This window comes from Pelobates fuscus, chromosome 9 (assembly GCF_036172605.1).
Source record: "Pelobates fuscus isolate aPelFus1 chromosome 9, aPelFus1.pri, whole genome shotgun sequence".
Lineage (NCBI taxonomy): Eukaryota > Metazoa > Chordata > Amphibia > Anura > Pelobatidae > Pelobates > Pelobates fuscus.
In genome coordinates, this window is record NC_086325.1 from 74,848,336 (window position 1) to 74,862,416 (window position 14,081).

At 41.5% G+C, this 14,081-nt stretch overlaps 1 protein-coding gene across 4 annotated transcripts in view; it reads right to left on the reverse strand.

Moving 5' to 3' along the window:
* ARHGEF9 (Cdc42 guanine nucleotide exchange factor 9) overlaps positions 1 to 14,081 on the reverse strand; it is a 347,057-nt gene that overhangs the window by 48,905 nt on the left and 284,071 nt on the right. For all 4 annotated transcript variants that reach the window (XM_063432082.1, XM_063432083.1, XM_063432085.1 and 1 more), the window contains one exon: positions 11,339 to 11,571. In XM_063432082.1, the coding sequence (XP_063288152.1) occupies positions 11,339 to 11,571 (233 nt within the window). The remainder of the gene's footprint in view (positions 1 to 11,338; positions 11,572 to 14,081) is intronic.

The window sequence follows — 14,081 nt, forward strand, 5'->3', positions numbered from 1 at the left end:
TGTCCAAGAGTGAGGCCCGGAGATGATCAATGCACTATTATTGGCTCAATAAGGTGAATATTAGCATGGATGACATCACAACCTGGGCATATATATCACAGTCCATTCCTTAAATAGCAATGTAGTCTAGAACCACAGAGATCTTAAAGATCTCTGTCCAGTGGAGTATAATTTGTACTCACATGAGCTGTGTAGCAGCAACTCTTCAAGGAATTAGGGATCGACCGATTATTGGTCTGGCCAATATTATCGGCCGATATTCTGTATTTTCATCAATATCGGTATCGGGCAATAAAGATACCGATATTGGCAATAATTGAGACCAGGGCCGCCATCAGGGTCCTGGAGGGAGCCCGCGGTGGTCCTGGGGCGCCCAGCACATTCCTACTTACCTTCCCAGTAGCTCCCTTCAGCTCCCCTGTCTAACTCTTGCAAGTCCTGCGGCCGCCAGAGTGTTGCCACGGGTTACCATGGCAACACTCTGTGCAGCACACAGGCCGCGAGAGGTAGACAGGGGAGCTGAAGGGAGCTGCTGGGAAGGTAAGTAAGAGTGTGCTGGCCCCCCCCAGGACCGCGGTGAGCCCACCAGGGAATGCCATATCCCACCTCCCTGGCCAGATAATAAGCAGGAGGGGGGACTAAAACAAAATAAAAAAAATAATAATTAAAAAAAATAAAAATGCACCCACCCCCACATTTTACACACCTTACATACCTACACAAACACACACTCTCTGCATTCATTATACACACACACTACACAAACACTCTGCATTCACTATACACACACTACACACTGCATTCATTATACACACACACTACACAAACACACACTCTGCATTCATTATATACACACACTACACAAACACTGCATTCACTATACACACACTACACTCTACACAAACAGAAACTCTGCATTCATTATATACACACTACACAAAAACACTGTATACACTAGACACACACTACACACTGCATTCATTATACACACACACTACACAAACACACACTCTGCATTCATTATATACACACACTACACAAACACACTGCATTCCCTATACACACTAGATACTGCATTCACTATTCACACACTATGCAAACACACACTCTGCATTCATTATATACACACTACACAAACATACACTGCATTCACTATACACACACTACACAAACACATACACTGCAGCCACTACACAAACATACACTTCATTCACGATACACACACTACACAAACACACACACTGCATCCACTGCATCCACTACACAAACACTGCATTCACAAATCAAATACTCTCACTGCATCCACTACACACAGATATATTCTTGAAAACATAAAAATTCTGACTGGCATGTATATTTTGTGCATTTACCTTAATAAACAAAAGATTTGCAAATGAATAAATAATAAACATGTTCAATTAACAGTAGATTTGTGTAGAAATAGTTGTTTTTTTTTTAAATGGCAAATGTACAGAATATCGGTATCGGTAAGTTATCGGCTATCGACCTGAAAGTTCTAAAAAAAATCATGGAGCAAGCAAAAAGCCACTATCCATATATAAATCAATTAACCCTTTCATAACGTGCAATTAGGTAAATCCCATCATATCATAATGATTTTGGAGCACAAGTGGGTAAAAAATCAGTTTTGCTGTCTCAGGAATGTTTGATGTTATTAAACGTTTTCCAGTGAATTTATATATTTTTCTCTATCAAGTTGCTATAATATCATATTAGTACAAGTGATCATATACTGCAGATGTCTTTTGTTATTTTGTCATTGAACTAAATCCATTTTATATTGAGTAACTTTGAATTGCTAAAGTCCTTTATTATGGCAGCTAAGAACTCACAATCAATAATAATTTGATCAATTACGATGAGAACAGAACTTTGTGTGAAGCTGCCTATCTCCAGTTATTATGTTACTACTATTTCTAAAATTCAGAGATACTGCAACTTGATGCATTATGAACCTACTGGGTTCTACTCAGAGGGTTGTTTGTCTAGCTGCATATGTTAGTTTGGTTATTAACTAAAAATGACCTCTTATGCAATAGAAAATACTATTAATTGCCAATAGGTCACAACAAAGCTCACTATGAAATGCATTTTTTTTTTTTAAATGTTCAGGGTCTGGAACACAAATGTATATTCCTGACACTAGTGTTAAAAACACATGTAAGGTCCCTGTGTGAATCAATGCATCTCTATGGGGAACGTTCAGCATAGAGACGTTCAGCACACTGTGCAGCACTGACCCAGGAAGCACCTCTAGTAGCTATCTGAGGAGTGGGCACTAGAGGTGTTCCTAGGCAGCAATGTAAACACTGCCTTTACTCTGAGGTAGACTACTCAACAGCACATGGAACACAGTACTTGTGGCCGAATACCAGAAATGTGGTAACAATTTAATTTTTTAATACAAAAAACAAGATGCAAACCAATATGACAATTAAATATTAGTTCAACTTTATTTATCAAGACAATACAACATATAAATGTATACCACACACAAATAAAGAAAGAAAAAAAGAAAGAAACAAACAAACAATAATTGATACGGTTAGAAATAGTCCATTAAAATGATGCATACATTAAACCAAGAGCCTACCAGAGCGAGACACAACATCAAATCCCAGCGTGTAAACAGGCTTAGGTGCCTTTCTTAAGGGATCTATCAAACTGCGTATGTGTATCTACGTTCAAAATGATCACCAAATTCATTATCCATACAGAAACTTTTAGAAAGCTCCTCTACAGATGACACTCTGCCTTTGATAAACTAGCAATAATGAATCTGACCTCTGACTAACTGCTAGAGAAACTATTCCACTATGGGTATAATGAAGGAAATATGGTGGCACTGTCGTCATGTGGACTCCTTCTGAGATGGACTCACTACATATTTACATGGTAATCTAGGTTAAAAAAAGACTAAAGTCCATCAAGTTCAACCTTTGAGGCCTATTGTTTTATGCTGTTGATACCAAAGAAGGCAAAAAGAAAACCAAAAACAATTGTAGCCATTTTCAATTATGTCACAAAAAGGGAAATAATTCCTTCTGAAATCCACTACCATCCCCCTCCTTCCCAGCTTTGATAGAACTCTATTTTCTTTTCCCTAAGCAAAACACTTCAAAGCACGTGCTAGTAATTCCCATTTTGATTGTGGTCAGATCGACTATGGCAAGAGGTTTTACATCATTTAATAAATAAAACCCACACATTGCTCGGAATTGGTACGACAGTCCAAGCATACGCGCAAACTTATATTATGGGAATGAAATATATGAGAGACACAACAGCTACAAATAATGTCCCTCAGATGACAGGGCTGTTCTCCACTAGATGATGCCCAATATGCTCCTCCAGAGCACTCTGGTTTTAATCTAAACATTACTTACACATGACACATTGCAACAGGATAACTTGTAGTACTGCACTGTTAAGAAGAATGCCCTGTCACCACCACAAGAGTCCCCCAGTCCATCATATCAGCTTCTATTACAGATGTACTATCCGATTTTAGAAACTCCTCATATTAACACATTGATCTTTCTGCCCTGCAGACATCAGAATGACCCAGTCCTGTCTGACAACAAATAAACTACAGAGCAAGACGTGGCGCTGGGAGCTGCAATTTGTATAACTCAGTAAAGTCTACTTGTTTCCAAAGCTTATATTAATACTTTTTCTTACCCTGTAACACCTTTTGTTCTAAAATTTACCCTTTAACCCACTTTGTTACAGAAAGAACCGCGTAATCTGCTGAAGCTCCATTGAACAGCCAACGGCTCATGAAAGCATTTAATTTCCATGTCAGAACCTGTCAATTAAAGTCTTATTCATTATTGCTAGATAGTATTTTTAAAAAATGAACCAGAAAGAAAGATATTTCATGTCAATTTCATCTTCCATGAGTCCCCTTGATAATATTATACTCTGCTCTTGTTTAAGTGAATGGATTAGAATTCGATCTTTATCTTGCTTAAATCCCCAAGGAACTAAAAAGGCATTATTGTCCTAAATAATTTTAAAACAATATATATCTTTAAGACAAATGTATCATTTTGAAAAGACAAATCATAAATAAAAACATTTATTTTTTTTGGTCTTTATCCGTGCACATAGTCTAAAATTTAAAATCACTTTCTTACATTACCATAGCTTTCAATGTCTCAATTTAGGACATGTTTACCAAATCATGCCTCTTTCATTACCGAAACATATATTCATATTCCAACCCAGTAATGTTTGCTTTTTCTTTTTTTCTTTTATTTAATTTATATTCATTGTCTTGTCTGTTTGCTAGAGTGAAATTTGCTTGTCTTGTGTTACAGAAAGAATATTGAAAATGAGATTTTTTTCCCCCAAGAGTTCAGCATTGGATTATGATGTAAATTTAGAAACAGAGCTTACAGTGGAGCTGTCATTCATAAATATGTGATGATATATTGTGCCTCCGATAAAAAAAAAAATATATTTTAATTTGCAAGCCTTGTAGCTAAATCGCATGACACGTGGGTTGTGCATGCACCCATAACGCACTCAGTGACATCATACATTGTATTGTGTGTGATTGTGCAAGGGATTCTGGGATTATTGCATCGCGGTAGTATGCACATGTGCTAACCGGCATGATTACAATCAGCTATGTTTAGAATCATACAATTCTTACTATTTCTAAAATATTTTAAATACTAATTTGCACATTCAATGTTGCTTATATGAGAATAATATGGAATGCAGTGTATGTAATATAGATGCAGTGTGTGTATACTGGATGCAGTGTGTGTGTAGTAGAGGCAGTGTGTGCAGAGGATTCATTGTGTTTGTAGTGGATGCAGTGTGTGTATTAATTTCTGGGATAAAATGTGGACTTTTGAGCAGTAAGCACATTCTTTAAACATTTTTTTATTTTTTTTATATTATTTACTTTATTCCTTCCTCCCTGCTTCTTACCTGTGGCCAGGAAGGGAGGTTACATAGACTGAAAAGAGACATGTGTCCATCAAGTTCAGCCTTCCTCACATTTGCTTTTTGCTGTTGATCCAAAAGAAGGCAAAAAAACCAGTGTGAAGCACTTCCAATTTTGCAACAAACTAGGAAAAAAAATTCCCTCCTGACCCCAGAATGGCAGTCAGATTTATCCTTGGATCAAGAAGCTATTACCCTACAGTTGAAAAATTACATCATTGAATATTCTGTTTTTGTAAGTATGCATCTAGTTGCTGTTGAAACATCTGTACAGACTCTGATAAACCACTCCTTCAGTCAGACAATTTCACATCCTTATTGTTCTTACGGTAAAAACTTTCCTTAGACAAAATCTTTCTTCCAGTCTAAACGCATAACCTTGTGTCCTATGTAAAGTCCTGTTTGTGAATAGATTTTCACACAATGGTTTTTATTGGCCCTGGACATATTTGTATAATGTTATCATATCTCCTCTGAGGCGACGGTTTTCTAAACTAAAGAGGTTTAAATTTGTTAACCTTTCTTCATAGCTAAAAGTTCAATTTCTTTTATTAATTTTGTAGTCCGCCTCTGCACTTTTTCTAGTGCCATAATATGCTTCTTTAGAACAGATGCCCAAAATTGCACAGCATATTCAAGGTGTGGTCTTACCAGTGATTTAAAAAAGAGGCAAAATTATATTCTCATCATGAGAATTAATACCCTTTTTAATGACAATACCTTACTGGCCTTAGCCACTGCTAATTGACATTGCACATTGTTGCATAGTTTGTTGTCTATAACTATTCCCAAATCCTTCTCGGGTGTTGTTATCCCTAATTCGCTTCCATTTAGGGTATAAGTTGCTCGTGCATTCTTTCTGCCAAAGTGCATAACTTTGCATTTTTCTACATTAAATTTAATCTGCCATTTTAGTGCCCAGTCCCCTAGCCTATCTAAATCACTCTGCAGCAAAGTAATATCTTGCTCACATTGTATTACTTTAAAGAGTTTTGTGTCATCTGCAAACACTGAAATATTACTTTCAATGCTTTCTTCAAGATCATTTTTTAAACATGTTAAATAGAAGGGGTCCTAAAACAGAACCCTGAGGGACACCTTGGTTTGGTGGAACTGTGCAGGAATCTGCATGTTTTTTTACTAAAGCAGGTGCCCAGACTCCATCTTTCACCTCCAGAAGTCAAGCAGCAGCTTCCTTCCCCTTTCTCAAGTCCGGCATGCGTGCTGCGCTGACAACATGGGGCAACACTCAAACAGCTGGAGCTTGCGAGATGACACAGGCAGAGCGACAATTAGGAGTCTGCTGGCACCTTGTTTACTATTGAAGCCAGCAGGGCCTGCAACTGCATATAATCGCTACAAATATGCACATTGTGTGTATATGGTGAGGGGACCATACAGCTGCACTCCCTTGATGGCAGCCCTGCCCGAAGCAGTCTGGGCCCCCCAGGACCACCCGGTTTGTGACAATTGTCACGGTTGTCATGCTATGGTGGCAGGCCCTGTCTCTTTGTGTCTGTGATCAGCAGCCTAGTGTAGGCTACATAGGGCTGGGCAGTGTTAATAAGTAGCAACTGAAGCTGCTACAGGTAATATCTAGATGCAGAGACAGTGCACTGAACCTGCCCTTAATTAACCTGCAACCAGTGGTCCTGTCACGCTAATCAGATGTCCAGATGGTTAATTTCATAATACAAAATATATATATATATATATATAAACACACCCACACACAGGATACATTTTGCCTTTTGGGTGCCATATAAAGCACACAATATTATATGTTGCACCAAAAGGCAAAGAACTTTTAAACTGATAATGACCTTTTTTGTTTGATTTTACTTTTTTTTTATATACATAGAAAACATCATCTGCTGTATTGGCTGTGAGGTGCACTGATCTATCTTCTCAAGGAAAGATACTTCAGTCAAGTTATTGATTTCAAACTTATGTATTCATTCCATTCCACGAGACTTCAAAGCTTATTTTAATGAGAAGGATGCATCAGGGCACCTGCCATTGGCGTATAATGAACTAGAACGCAGAGTGGACTTTTAATGAATGGCAAAGTGAAATTAGACATTATGGTCTCAGCTGTGCAAACAGATATTTTGGACAAAGTAGCAGTGTGGTGGGGGAGGTTTGTTATCAGATATGCTGAATCTTTGGACTAGAACAGGGGTCAGCAACCTACGGCACGTGTGCCATGTATTGCACTTGGGAGTGCCTTTGTACGGCACTCAAGGCTACTAGAGCCAAACAGGCACGGCCTATCAGGAGTCCTTAGTGTAAACAGAGTGGTGATTGCAGGTGGTGAAGGGCAATCCTCAATTTACGCATTGCGGCATTTAGAGGAAGTGATCTCAGATCACTATATCCCAGCACTTGTGAACAAAACCCCGCACTGGAGTAGAGCAACCCACCACAACTATTGCAGCTCCTGCCCTTGACCTGTACCTGGCTAGACTACTGGATCCCCAAGAAATCACCCACACTGCTAGTTAAACACAAAGCTGTAGAATAAGTCTCACACTTATACAAATAATAGAAACAGTTCACACACAAATACACAGTCCCCACAAACACAACACTATGGACTATCCACTTACACATACAAACACCAGTGGCGGATCCAGAGCCTGATCTCGGGAGGGGCACTTGTAGATTATTTAAAGAAATAATCCAGACACAATAACCACTACAGCTCAGTGTAGCGGTTATGGTGTCAATAGTGCCAGGACCCCCTCCCAGAGTAAGTAGTCAAACCGTTTAATAACAGTTTGACAACTTACCCGAGGTCTGCTGGGAAATGGGGCTGTAGTAGGGCATAGGAGCAGTGGTGTGTGTGAGTGGTGCAAAGTGTAAGGGGTGCAGTGTGTGAGTGAGGGTGGCAGTATATGTCAGGGGTGCAGTGTGTGTGTTAGGGGGGCAGTGTATGTGTGGGTCAGTATTTGTGTGTGATATTTGCAGTTTGTGTGTGTGTGAGGATTGCAGTGTATGTGTGAGTGTGGGGCAATGTGTGTGTATGGAGGGGCAGTGTGTGGGTGTGTGTGTATGTGGGGCAGTGTGTGTATCTGTGGGGGGCAATGTGTGTGGAGGGGCAGTGTGTGTGTATGGGGGCAGTGTGTGTGTGTGTATGGGGGAAGTGTGTGTGTATGGGGGAAGTGTGTGTGTATGGGGGCAGTGTGTGTATATGTGGGGGGCAGTGTGTGTGTATGGGGGCAGTATGTGTATATGTAGGGGGCAGTGTGTGTGTATGGGGGCAGTGTGTGTATATGTGGGGGGCAGTGTGTGTGTATGGGGGCAGTGTGTGTGTATGGGGGCAGTGTGTGTGTGTATGGGGGGCTGTGTGTGTATGTGTGGGGGGCAGTGTGTGTGTGTATGGGGGGCTGTGTGTGTGTATGGGGGCCGTGTGTGGGTATGGGGGCCGTGTGTGTGTATGGGGGCCGTGTGTGTGTATGGGGGAAGTGTGTGTGTATGGGGGCAGTGTGTGTATATGTGGGGGGCAGTGTGTGTGTATGGGGGCAGTATGTGTATATGTAGGGGGCAGTGTGTGTGTATGGGGGCAGTGTGTGTATATGTGGGGGGCAGTGTGTGTGTATGGGGGCAGTGTGTGTGTATGGGGGCAGTGTGTGTGTGTATGGGGGGCTGTGTGTGTATGTGTGGGGGGCAGTGTGTGTGTGTATGGGGGGCTGTGTGTGTGTATGGGGGCCGTGTGTGGGTATGGGGGCCGTGTGTGTGTATGGGGGCCGTGTGTGTGTATGGGGGCAGTGTGTGTGTATGGGGGCAGTGTGTGTGTATGGGGGCAGTGTTTGTGTGTATGGGGGCAGAGTGTGTGTGTATGGGGAAAGTGTGTGTGTATGGAGGGCAGTGTGTGTGTATGGGGGGCAGTGTGTGTGTATGAGGCAGTGTGTGTGTATGGGGTGCAGTGTGTGTATGGGGGCAGTGTGTGTGGATGGGGGGCAGTGTGTGTGTGTGGGGGGGGAGCAATGTGTGTGTGATTATAAAAAAGCCCCCTACCCTTCTTATCACACACATCCCTCCCCCCCACACACAAACACATACACTGCCCCCATACATATTAATTATTTTTATTTTTTTAAAACAACACATATTATATTACAAATATAAAAAGCCCCCCCTTCTTACATGTGTTTTTTTATTTTTTTATTTAAATAAAACAAATATTCATGTCCCCCCTCCCTTCTTACCTTAACTGGGAGGAGGGGGGACATATTTTGTTCCCTGGTGGTCCGGTGGGGGTTCCCTGGTGGTCCTAGTGGTGAGGTGAACTCTAGCCCACGTTTCAGGGCTAGAGTTCACTCTCGCGAGATTTGGAGCGTTGCCGCGGTAACCGCGGCAACGCTCCATGCTCGCGAGAGGAGGACCCGGAGGAGCTGCAGGCTGAGCTCCCGGGTCCTCCCTCGCTCCCTGCTAGCTTTTGGCAATGTGCCTGCGGACCGGGGAGGGAGATCAGTGATCTCCCTCCCCGGTCCGCAGGCACATTGCAGGGCTGGCACTTGGACAATGCCAGCCCTGCATTAGCCGGCAGGGGAGAATCTCGGGGGGGGGGGGGGGGCAATTGCCCCGTTGCCCCCCCCCTGGAACACACAATGTGACATGTCATCCACACACAATTCCACAAGCAGCCCCTATACATAATGGCCATTGGAGTTACTAAATAACCTCCATTTATTTAAATATGCATATGGATTTGGGAAAGAGCGCAGGTAAAACATTTTTCTTTAGCCCATATACATTTGTATCATGCACAATCATGCACAATGCCACAAACTACTCATGAACGTATTCTATCCAATGTAACAGCCCACCTAGGCACAAATTAAATGCTACAAATCAAGACCACAAATAACACAAGCAGAATACGGCAACATACGCACTCAATTCGAAAAAATAGTACCGGCACACCAATGGACTTCAAAATCTCCATTTGGCACAGTACTACTAAAAGGTTGCCTACCCCTGGACTAGAAGGTGCACTTGAAAAAAAAAAGTTGTTAAATGACACATCATATACCACAAAGACAGATAAATGAGAAAGGGAGAAAGGAGCCTGCAGTTAAAGCACAGAGTTCCACAGGCCAATTTATTCAGGTAATGTATCTTTTGACAATGACCACTAGCCATTCATAGGGCAGTAATCAGGGGACAGAGCAAGTAGTACCCAATTCTCAATCTGGATCCGTGGATGTTAAGTCAGGCTACACTATGTTGTACATTTGTCAATGGGTTTATTATGCTTAGACATGTAGAAATGTGTGAAATTAGTTAATGCTAAAATTCCTAATATTTTTCTTGAAATTGGAAACTGAAAAACCTTCAAAAGAACAATTATATATAAATTTCATTGAATGGCTGTTTACTTATCTAAAAAGGCATTTATATTCCATATTATATTTAAAAATCAAGAAACTCTTACAGCAAAGTACTATTATGAAAATATGGCACATGACATTGATATAACTGGGCCAAGATTCTTAGAATACCTATTTGCCTTTCACAGCAACTGATGTATGGTGTAAGGAATCTAGCTTAATGAATACTGGTAAAATGAATCATCTCCATACTGATCTATCTGGCACAATATTAAAAAAAAAATCCAGCAATGTTGTTTGGATAGAGAAGTGGACAGTAGATAATAATGCAAAATAATATAAGATAATAATCAAAGATACAGCACATTCAGAGCCCCAATGTGCTTCAGTTTATATGGTGTCCCTCTGGGTTCTAGGTATGACTAAGCCATATAAGATAAAGTCATAAAACAAAGAAAATATTATTCAGCTAGAAATTTCATTTTATAGACTGGTTCTCAGATGGGGAAATTCCTAAAGACTTGTAAAGTGTTTAACAAAATAATAAAACATCACAGAACGTCCTTGTGTATGAAATATTAGGGTGACATACACCCTAGGGTGAGATCACTGTATATATATCTAATCAAACAAGAACATGGTGACATTGACTCGTTGACCCAATCTTCTGCAACATCAACTGCAAATCTCTTCTACCATTTCACTCTAACGGATTAAAATTTGGGCTCCACAGTGAGCTATCGTAGCTGTAAAACATGCCAGAATCAATAAACAATGCACCCAAGAGTGTTGGAACTCACACGGGCCTGACAAGGAGGGCTGTTGTCAAGCCATCATCTTTAATAGATAAAAGAATAAAACAACATCACCTGGAATAACTGTGAGGACTGTGAAGCAGCTGGACTCCTATCTTAAATTTAAAATGGCAATACATCATTTCTATTTAGCCGAGCTGGTTCTTCCCTGACTTGGAGCTATCAAATACATCATCAAAACAGCCAAGAAAGAGAGACAATGTCTACCTGTGGTCCTGTGCTGTGTATTTTAGTAGCTCCGCCAACTGGAGAGGATATTTGCAGATCTTCTGTACGGGTGTCAGAAGGAACCCATCGATAGCAATGTCAATCATTTGCTGAAGAAGCCTGCAAGCTTCAAAAAAATGCTGGTACCGGCCATCCTTCATCAGTTTGGAGAGCTCCATGCAGGCATCCAAGTGATTGTTACAGTACTCTGAGTAAATCCAGAAGCCATCTTGCTGCAGACAGAAAAAGAGACAGACAATACATAACAAGTCATAATAGCAATATCAAACCGAGATGAATAATTTACAATAAACATACAAAAAATGAAAAGAAACATCTAGTGCCAGTACCCCTGGTAATTCTCAGGATCTGACCATGAATTCCATGGTTTGGAATGCTACCAATCCACAGGTTATAAAATTATAAAATTAAAAATAAAATAATATAGCATATCCAAATAGCGTCACATGTTAATCAGGGTGTGCATTTCTGCAAGGACACAACTAATGAACAACTAACAAAAGAAAAATAAATAAAGAATAGAGAATACCTAGCATAAAGTTGACCGTATACAAACAAATCACATATGAAAAGAAAGAAAAAGGTAATAATGTAAATGTTTAGCAAACAAAAAAGATATTTACTACAATTACAGTATGGAGGAAAAAAATGTAGCAATACCCAGCAAAAGAATATCCATTGTAGTTTATGAAAAAAAAGACACCTGAAATATGGTAAGATCCCTAGGGTCACATAGTCTTATCGTCTCATTCATAGTCAGCACTCATTGAATGACACTTGAACTCCTCTAATTGGTGCCTTTGTATTGTAGAAATAACTAGTAACATACCCACAAGGACTGGTATTAGAATAATTTCATAACCATAACTGGCTGATTCCTATGTACAGCCACCTGTGCGAAACAACTTCACAGCGCCCCTCCCTGGCCACACTCCACCCATCCAATACCTCCAACGTCACATTCTTTTTTTTTTTTTAATTCTTTTTTTTTGGAGTGCATGAAAATAGAACAAGCAGGCTTGTCATGCCCCAACAGCATTGGCAAGTATATAATCAGACATATGGTAACAATTGGTCAGCATGAGGAAATATCAGCACAATTTTTATATCATAAACATCAGTGGCATTTCTATTTAAGTGATTTGTGTTTACTTTGTTTGGTGGTAGAGGCTTATCAATAGTTGCTGAGTGGGGGAATACGGTCTAAGATTAAGTGAGTTCTCAGCTACGAGCTAGGTAGTTTAGTTAATGCGAGTAGCCTCGTTCCGTGGAGTACCTTTTGTGAAATATTCTAAGGTAGTGTTCTCAGGCTTTAGGAGTACGCTGGTTTGGGTGTCAGCTTAAACAATAATAATAAAGCAAAAGGTTATGGTGGGGAGTTATCCTCGCCGTCTATAGTGTGGGTGAGTGTGTGTAAGCCATACTTTACATAGATTAACAGTGTCCACATTAGGTTTGTCAGAGTCCAGACCGGTGTTGGGCTTCAGTAGATGGGCCGTTGAGTATGTAATTAGCCGTCCTCAGCCAATGCCCTGTGCCTTCCATCGTGGAAAATCTGGTTCCCGGTCGGCTATAACGATGCCTCTCTCCGGTATGCGTGAGTGTGGTTTGCCGGGCTCGTGGTGCAGACGCTGTGTGCAGCAGAATGGGTCTCCGTCCCTACAGCTCCGGGCTGTTAAGGGAGCTATCGCCCTTCGTCCGTGGATCCGCCTTCGACGTGAGGTTGGATCGTGGGTCCCTGGGGTTTCCGATTTGTGGTCTTCCCCGCGGGTGGTTGGACTGCGGCCTGGAGGTTTCTCCGGTTGGGCTCCCAGCCCAGAAGATGGACAGGAGTCCGCTGCTGCTTGGCCGGTGAGTTCCGTCTCGGGAGGTTTAGGCAGGGATTCACGCTTGGCAATGCGGTCCCAAAAGGCTTGGCAAATAGCATCAAAGCGGGCTTCAAAGACCTCCGTCCAGCTCTGGTCTGTCTGGCTTGCAGGGTCGCACTGGGTTTGTGTCGCAGCGGCCATTTTGAGGTGTCGCGTGGCTCACCAGTCTTTCCCGTTCTGGCCTCTTGGCTCTAGATTCGTAGCTTATGTTCCAGGCGTCCTGTTTGGACCGGGATGTCCCCTGCCGGTCCAAAGGGGGGGGGGTATGAGTTGCGAGGTGAGAGCAGTCTGTAGGCCTGTTCTCTATCGAGGAGAGCGGCCGCCTCTCCCCGTTTCGGTCCCAGGTAGGCCTCTGCAGGATTTCAGGGTTCCCGGTTAGTTTCAAGCTTGAGTCGGGTATCAGAGTGTTCCCCCGGGTGTCCCCTTTTTGCTGGTTTTCCTCCAGATCGTGGACGTGCTCGATATTTGGGTTTTATTTCACCCATATGGCAGTTTTGGTCAGGAGCTTGGTGTCTGCACGTCTGTTCAGCCTGGAAGCTAGGCTCCGCCCCCCCAACATCACATTCTTATTAACCCTTAAACAAAGAGATTAAAGGAACACTATAGCATTAGAGTTCCTGTCCCTATTCTTTTTCAAGTCCCATCCTCCAACGGAAATCAACGCTTTTATTTGGGGCTTCCGCATTATGTTTTCCTTGGTCCGTGCCATGGAAGTACCTCTAGTGGCTGTCATATTGGACTTAAGATGAGATGAAATGGTCTGGGTGACAATAGTCTTCCTTTAAACTTGTAAGTGCAATATAAGTATAACTATTAAATTAAATAAAACTACAGTAATCAAACAATAATTTGTG